At 34.9% G+C, this 8,664-nt stretch overlaps 1 protein-coding gene across 6 annotated transcripts in view; it reads left to right on the top strand.

Annotated features, from left to right (window-relative positions):
* The first annotated feature begins 1,959 nt into the window (after positions 1-1,959).
* LOC117099945 (adenylyltransferase and sulfurtransferase MOCS3-like) overlaps positions 1,960-8,664 on the top strand; it is a 10,831-nt gene continuing 4,126 nt past the window's right edge. The window contains exons 1-7 of one of the 6 annotated variants that reach the window (XM_033239471.1): positions 1,960-2,069; positions 4,586-4,682; positions 5,562-5,654; positions 6,099-6,219; positions 7,231-7,305; positions 7,750-7,867; positions 8,460-8,568. In XM_033239471.1, coding sequence (XP_033095362.1) covers positions 4,592-4,682; positions 5,562-5,654; positions 6,099-6,219; positions 7,231-7,305; positions 7,750-7,867; positions 8,460-8,568 — 607 coding nt within the window. In that variant the 5' untranslated portion in view covers positions 1,960-2,069; positions 4,586-4,591. Of the gene's footprint in view, positions 2,070-3,138; positions 3,323-3,368; positions 3,660-4,585; positions 4,683-5,561; positions 5,655-6,098; positions 6,220-7,230; positions 7,306-7,749; positions 7,868-8,459; positions 8,569-8,664 lie in introns of those variants that run through there. The other 5 variants (XM_033239467.1, XM_033239469.1, XM_033239468.1 and 2 more) reach the window with 5 other exon arrangements.

Below are 8,664 nucleotides of genomic sequence, written 5' to 3'. Positions count from 1 at the left end.
AAAGCAAAAATAAAAAAAAAACACCTATCACATTTTTTGCGCACACCCCATCCCTCAGGAGGGGTTGAAATAGGGTCGAATGATTAAGCGTTTTGCATTGATTTTATTCGTTTGTTTACATTTTTTGTGTATTTTGGTTAATAAGTGTAGCTTTCAATTTGAATACCGGTATTTGATTTATAATTTAGGCCACATTGACGTTGTGACGTTTTGTGTGGACATTACGAAATCAGAGGGGATTTCCCATAGTATATGTCGGTAGCGGGCGTCAGCAGAAACTATTTAAACACTCCTCACGCTCATTCACAAATGAACTATTGATTTTAACCGATGTAGTCTAGGACCTGACTAAGACTTAATTTAGGAGAGATTATCTCATCTGTTATAGACTAATATGAACCCTAGGAACAACATGGGATGTGCGGCAAAATCTCTATCCGGGACGAACAGTCCGAAAATGACCACACCCATTTTTAAACGGCCACGCCCCCTTTTTCATTAAAAATGCTACCGTTTTTAAGTAGACTAGACATTATGAACATATTAAAAACAAGGGGTTTTCTTTTAACACATGATGAGGGGATCAAATTTCAGAAGTCTCACCTGAATCATAAGTCCCGTTCATTATGGAAATTAGCTTAAATAAGCAAAATAGGGGACCACGCCTCCTTTTTTTACAGGAAGTATTACTTTAAATAGTAGGCTAGACAATCTGAACATATTGCAAACAAGGGTAAATGAACACATGATGAGGGGTTAACATTTCAGAAATCACACCGTGGTCACATGCCCCGTTCATATGCATCGGAGAGCCACTGACAGTGATTCAGTTTTTGGCAATCCTGTCCGGCCAACTGAGTGTTGTTTTTTGCTCTCTGTTATCTTGTGTTTGTCAATTTTAATTTTTTTGGACGATAAATAAATGAAATGAAAATGAAATTAGCTTGAATATGCAAAAAAATATAGGGCCACGCCCCTTTTTCAATACAAGTGCTATTTAAAACAGGCTACACATTATGAACATATTGACAACAAGGATTTTCTTTTATAAATAGACACATGATGAGGGGGAATCAATTTTCCTAAGTCACACCTTATTCACAAGTTTCGTTCATATGCAAATTAGCTTAAGTATACAACAAAATAAGAGTCATGCCCCCTTTTTAACTGGAAGTACTATTTTAAACAATAGGCTAGACAATCTAAACATAGGGCAATGTTAAATATATGGCATAATGGACGAGGGAATCTATTTGATGGCTTTAGTATGTCAATTCTTCATCACAATTAAATGAGGTATTGGAATGTTGACTACTTGATTTATTGATTAAAGAATTACTGGTTTTCCAAGTTGCCTTGATATCATTTTTATGTTTAAGAAATGTATTTTGACAATGTTTTCTTTTTGTATTTTTGAATTTTTGATTTTTAATGTGAGACATCCATGTGCCAAATCTGCATGGAAATCAACCCTTATGGTATATTTCACATGTTGGTTATTATAGATTAAAATGTGATCAAAGCCCAATTTTAGGAAAAATGTGCGGATGGATTTATTTTCACACACAGGCTTTATTTTCCAGTCTTTCGGCAGCTTCTGTAGGTATATGCTGTCCCTGTCAGAGAAATCATCTCCCATCGGACAAATCCTAATGCAACCGCTAATGCAGCAGAGTAGTTATGTATTTTATAGACATGGGCTCCATGGATTTCTCCCAACATTTGCTAATATTGTTTTACACTTACTGCAGATGTCCACAGGAGCTCAAGATGTGTATAAGAGACAGATGAGGGGGAATCAATTTTCCTAAGTCACACCTTATTCACAAGTTCCATTCATATGCAAATTAGCTTAAGTATACAACAAAATAAGAGTCATGCCCCCTTTTTAACTGGAAGTACTATTTTAAACAAGGCTAGACAATCTAAACATAGGGCAATGTTAAATATGTGGCATAATGGACGAGAGAATCTATTTGATGGCTTTAGTATGAAAGTCGTCAATACCTGGGGATTTGTTGGTTTTAAAAGAAGCAAGTACTTGGGTAACTTCAGCCTCATCAACTGTAGTAAGATATATGGAATTATTGGTTGGGTTTGGGAGAAAGTCTTTGAATGATTTGTTAGGATGGGGAATTTTGTTTGAAAGGGAAGGTCCAATTTTGACAAAGCATTTGTTAAGCATTAGAGATTTTATCAGGATCATTTGGTCAATTCTTCATCACAATTAAAGGAGGTATTGGAATGTTGACTACTTGATTTATTGATTAAAGAATTACTGGTTTTCCAAGTTGCCTTGATATCATTTTTATGTTTAAGAAATGTATTTTGACAATGTTTTCTTTTTGTATTTTTGAATTTTTGATTTTTAATGTGAGACATCCATGTTTGAATTTCGGTTAAAAAGCATTGAAGCTTTTGGGTTGGTTCTAATTTTTTTTTTAGTCATCTTGGTGTCACAAGGGATTCCATTTTATAACAAAAATGCATGTAACAAAATGTAGGTATTACAGTATAAAGGGATTGAGTGGCTAAATGCAAATTATAAAAATTATGACCTTAATATAAATAATATAGGTCCTAATTAAAATAACAGTCACCTTGATCACATAAAATACCTCCACTCTCGCTGCTGCACAAATACAGCAATTAATAAATTGTTGTATTTCTTTTCCTTGTTGGAGGGAGAATCTACTGTACAGTCTATTTTAAGGAGCAGTTTGTGATTATCCTTTCTCCATTTTAAGGGCTCCTTCAAGTAATTTGATACCATTTTATTATAATAATTTGCCCTTCAATTGAATTTCATTTTTTTACAGTATTTTTTAAGTGTTGCTTTTTAACTTTGTTATGGTAATTTTTTATACGTTTTATACATTCTCTGTACAGCAACTACATTTTAATGTATTTTATAACTGAATATCTTAATTTTAATTGTTTAAAAATATTTTATGGTAGGCCTAATTTATATTATGTAAACTGTATGTACACATAATTAATTATTAATATTTGTATGTATTTCATTTGGTGGATGGGGCAAGGAGGTATAAATTTATACCCTTAGATGGGGCTGGAGAACCACATACAAAAACGGTACCGTACCGAAACTTACCGTCGGATCCGGTACAGGACCTGAAAATAACGGATCCGGTACCGGACCTCTAGTCACAGCGAAAATCTATTCGAATTCGCCAGTTCGTCATTTTCTGAGACGGTTTTATCCTTTGGTTTGATTGACTTTTTTACGACTGAGTTTAACACAAATATAAAATTGGATCTAGGCTAACAAGGCCTTTGAGGCTACTAGAAAAAATATGCCTAGGCTAGGTAGGCTAGCCTAGCCCCTACGCCCTGGCTGGCTGGTCGGCTGGCTGGGTCTAGTCTCTCATCATACTCTCTAGAGGCCCCTACTAGGCTAGGGGCCTATGCTAGCTTAGGTAGCGCGTGGCGAGCCCAGGCCTCCTACCCTAGGCCTACTCTAGCCTAGGGTAGGCCCTGGCCTAAGTCAAAGTGGGCCCAGGCTAGGTAGCTCCTCCACCCGTTCTACTCTAGGACTGTGGGGCCTATCCACTACCTAGGCTTAGGCTAGTAGGCTCCTACTAATAAAGGCCTAGGCTAGGCCTAGTATAGTGTTGCGAGCATTATGTAGGTCTAGGCAGGTACGTACTTAGGCAGGTGTAGATGCTAGACCTCTCGTTAAGCCTGGATGCAGCTAATTTAAAACTTAAGGAGTGGCGCGCCAGCAGTAAAGTGGGTTGCCGTGGGAGGGTTTTGCTCAGAGAGCCACCATCAGATGGCAATTGCCTCGCCCAACACTTTAAAGTTTTTTAAGTGTTGGGGGAGGGAGTGTTTTTTATATATTTAAATTATCTATATTGATTGTATTTTGATGTCATTAATGTATCTTCTGCCAGCTGGTGTTATTATTGAGCCTAGTATGTTTTAATGTGCTTTTTCTTGTGTATTTTAATGTTTTGTCCTTGTTGCAGTTTTGTATATAATATTTTTAATATTCTATATTTTTGTAATTTACATTCATTTCAGCCTTTGGCTGCTATTTATATATTTTCTTTTATACCTGAATAAATAAATAAATAAATAAATAAATAAAAAATAATACTAAAAAAACTGGCTCAAATTTGCATTGAAAATTGCTGCAAAAAATAGATGCACAAACTACTGCATAACACTTATGTATTAAGATTAAGTCAAAGCCTAATTTTAGGCAAAATCTGCATGGAAATCAACCCTTATGGTATATTTCACATGTTGGTTATTATAGATTAAAATGTGATCAAAGCCCAATTTTAGGAAAAATGTGCGGATGGATTTATTTTCACACACAGGCTTTATTTTCCAGTCTTTCGGCAGCTTCTGTAGGTATATGCTGTCCCTGTCAGAGAAATCATCTCCCATCGGACAAATCCTAATGCAACCGCTAATGCAGCAGAGTAGTTATGTATTTTATAGACATGGGCTCCATGGATTTCTCCCAACATTTGCTAATATTGTTTTACACTTACTGCAGATGTCCACAGGAGCTCATGTTTAAAGTAAAGTCTGTTTTATTTTCTTCCTTTATCAGAGTGAGATGGCTTCTATCCATTCAGAACTGTCTTTAGATAAACATGCTATTGGCAGGTACAGCAGGCAACTGATCCTACCTGAAATAGGAACAAAAGGTAATTCAGACCAAGAGTGATAGTGTTAATTTGCTTTGATACTATCATGGGGCTGAGTAATCTGGTATTGAAACTGGTCATGAAAACTACTTGAACAAAATGCTTATATTCCTCTTATAACACGGAACGGAAGGTACAAGCTAAATTGGGATAAGTACATTGTATATTACTATTAGTACTATTGCTTTAACATGCTTTATTCATGGAAACTGTTCAACAATCGTCCAAGAACCATTATGGCGATATAATTAACGATATATTATAACTAGCAAAATACTGTTATCAACTTTATTTAATCTTATTATTGACTAGCAATATGTTATCAATATTATTACTTATCGACTAACAAGAACAGATAAACGTCATAACATTGCAAGTTTAGGCAGTATCAAATACTATAGTGTAATTACACATGTGAGCAACCATTGCAGTACATGTTAAAAAGCTAAAACAAAACATCTTCCTGCTATGAAAACCAAATATCTTCTAACGCAGGAGCTGATAAAAATGCATTATAAACAGCAAGCCACTTGCTATGCAAATTGCATAACACTAACACGCGAATGCAGATGCAACGATCTATGCAGTAGGTGCAGCGATCCATACAAAAGCAAAACAATAGGGAATGCGGCAAAGCATTATTCCAGTCCACGACAGTACTGTAGACCACCCTAATTTGTATTTTGGTACGGGGGGCAGGGGTGGCGCCAGGATTTTCCACACCCCCATGGGGGGAGGGGGTTGAGTCTGATTATTTTACTTAAAAAATGTTGGGATACTGAGGGTGGCTCCACACCCACCCCTCTCAAAGATGCGCCATTGTAAGTTATAAATTTTGCCAGTAAAACTATAGATGACAAGTTACACTTCTATTTTCAGGACAGAAATCAATTATGAATTCATCAGTATTAATTGTGGGGGCTGGTGGCCTTGGGTGTCCAGCCACATTATACCTAGCAGCAGCAGGCATTGGTATGTTGCAAGAAATGTTTTTCTAGTAATTTTGCAGGGTGCCCCAAGTCGTCTGTATTGAGTCATAGCAGTCTGATAGGATATCTGTGAGATAAACCACACTTGTGATGAAGAAAGCATTCTTATTAATCTCTTGCAAATTCAGAATGGTTGAATGCTTATACAGTTCTCGGTTTGCATGGCGAAGAAATTATTATTAAATTCTTGTGGTACACCACATGGATAATTCTGGGAACAACTGTTTTTTTTTTTGGTTGAGAATGTCTCAACGTTCTGATATTGCTTCAGTCATCATCAAGCTGAATAATAAATATTATTATTCACCTGATGACAGTTGAAGCAACTCAATCGAAACGCCGAGACATTCTCAACAAAAACTGATTGTTTTTTCATGTATCAGATTTTTATGTTAGATTCCTAATTCTTATTGGTTTATTAATCAAGGAAAGCTTGGTATTATTGATTATGATGAAGTTGAGCTGAGCAACTTACATCGTCAGGTTCTCCATAAAGAAACAAATTTAAACGTTAAGAAGGCAGAGTCAGCAAGCACATATGCGATGGAGTAAGTATTCTATAATTAATATTGGATTCAGATTTTCTCTAGTTTGTAACATACCAAGGATAACATGGTAAACCGAAGACTTACTTTTGGTGGGGTCCTTCTGGTGGTGAAATATGAGGCATGTCGTGGCAAAATGGTTAAGTTGTCGCACAGGCCAGTATTGAGTAAATGAGCTATAAAATATGAAGCTCAAAAAATTACCTAAAATTGTTTTTTATTATATATCAACAGTTTAATGTTTTATTAATCATTTCCCAAAGTATTATTTCTGGAAGTGGTCAACAAATTGTTTTTTTAACGTTATTTTGATGGTCAATTCTATTAAACAGTGTATGCACAAATAACTTTGGAAGGCAATTACTCAATATCATGTTTATCTTGACTCTAAGAGTGCTGTACTTTCATTTTCCAATAACTTGGATTCATTGAAATGCCCAATTTCAATGAATAACCTCTCATTTTAAAGATTCTATACTCTGGTATCTGAAAACACCAATAACTTGAATTTCAGTTTTTGCTACAACTTAGCCATGCCACAACTTGCCTCAAATGGCAAATATGCCAACACACAATCATCTAGCTCTTTTCTGAAGAGTGAGTGTGCTGTTTTTTTTATCTTGCACTTGGCCATATTTATAAACAATTTTAGGCTTTTAATTAATTTGTGTAGTTTCTTTATTTTATATTTTCATCATGTAAAGCCTGGTTTCCTTAAAATCATTACACTGTTGGATGTGCAATAAATAAATAAATTACACTGTTGGATGTGCAATAAATAAATATATTTCACTCAGGTCCAACACTTTAGGCATTTAATCTGAAAGATGATGGACTGTTGTGACTAGCATTCAACCTATAGCAGGAACACAGCAAAAGGAATTACCCCAGAGAATAATGGTCTAGCTCAGAAAATGATCTCCATAGTTTAATGCACACAACATCATTTTAGCCATTCTGAGATAAGCTGATCCTTTAGTTTCTTGTAATTCTATTGATTTTTGCTCTTTACAGACTCAATTCAGGCTGTCAATGTATTCCCTATCATGTACAACTTGATAGCACAAATGCAATGGACATCATTAAAAAGTATCCTTCTGAGATAGCAATACCACTTATGAGATAGCAATACCACTTATGAATATTCATAATGTGTTTGCATATTCATGCTATGAATATTCATAGTGTGTTTGAATATTCATATTATGAATAGTCACAATTTGTTTGAATATTCATGTTATGAAGGTATAATTTTTGCATCAAGAATTTCAATGTGTGGATTCATTTATTTGATGATTTGAAATAATATTATTTTAACACCTAGTAGCATTGTATAACAATCATTGTTGTTTTTGTAGAGGGGCCCTTTAAGTCGGCATTGCTGTTAGGGTCACCCTCATTAAATGAAGAGTTTAAAAAAAATTATATATTTAATTAATAGAATAGTTGTATATAGCATTGATATAATACTGTATTACAATAGTATTATATTAAACAAAGAATATATGTTTTCCTTGATGACCTAATTGCTAGCTATGATATAGTTTTAGACTGTACGGACAATGCGGCTACAAGATATTTGTTAAATGATGCTTGTGTTCTGTCTAAGAAGCCGCTCGTCTCTGGAAGTGCCCTTAGATTTGAAGGCCAGGTCAGTTTAAATTAATTTAAATTATTTAAAAGCATTATCTCAGGTTAAATCATCAAAAAGTATGGTTTTTATTATACTTAGATTTGTGTCATCACTGATCACTGATTATGCTAGTGCGCATTTAATTCCATTCATGTATTTATCTTATATTGTTTCATTATAAACTGTTAATGCTTTTAATTCAGCTTGTTCTGCCCAAGTACAGAGATGCAGGTCTCCCTCCAATTAAAGACCTCTTTTGGGACCAGAGTTTTCATGGTCTTTAGCAGTTTTGGTCCCTAATTAGAAGAATCAAAATAAAAAATATATTTTAATTTGAGACACAGTAAAGAGGTCTTTAACTGGACCACTTCCAATTAAAGACCACTTTTCTGTGGTCACAATAACCAAATGTCTTGTATTTTTATTTTTCTAATTAGATACCAAAGCTCCTAAAGACCAAGGAAACCCTAACCAAAAGTGGTCTTTAATTAAAGGGCGACCTGTATTAATTTAATTCAGGCTTAAACGGAGATTTTTGAAACATTAAGTTCTTTTTAGCTTCTTCATTATTTAATTTTTGACCTTATCTACTGTTTAAACTTCATTACAGTTGACTGTATATAATCATGAAGGAGGCCCGTGTTACCGGTGTCTGTACCCAAAACCTCCCCCTCCTGAAGCTGTTACCAACTGTTCTGATGGTGGTGTGTTAGGTCCAAGTAAGTTGAACATCTGTGTTAGGCTTTGTGTATACTATCAATTGCTATGTGACAATTACCAGTGATTTTCCCATATATAGGTGTGATAAGACACCA

Source organism: Anneissia japonica, unplaced genomic scaffold (assembly GCF_011630105.1).
Source record: "Anneissia japonica isolate Jap-2015-1 unplaced genomic scaffold, ASM1163010v1 scaffold287916_len461452_cov168, whole genome shotgun sequence".
NCBI classification, from domain to species: domain Eukaryota; kingdom Metazoa; phylum Echinodermata; class Crinoidea; order Comatulida; family Comatulidae; genus Anneissia; species Anneissia japonica.
This window is presented reverse-complemented; position numbering and strand designations above follow the sequence as displayed.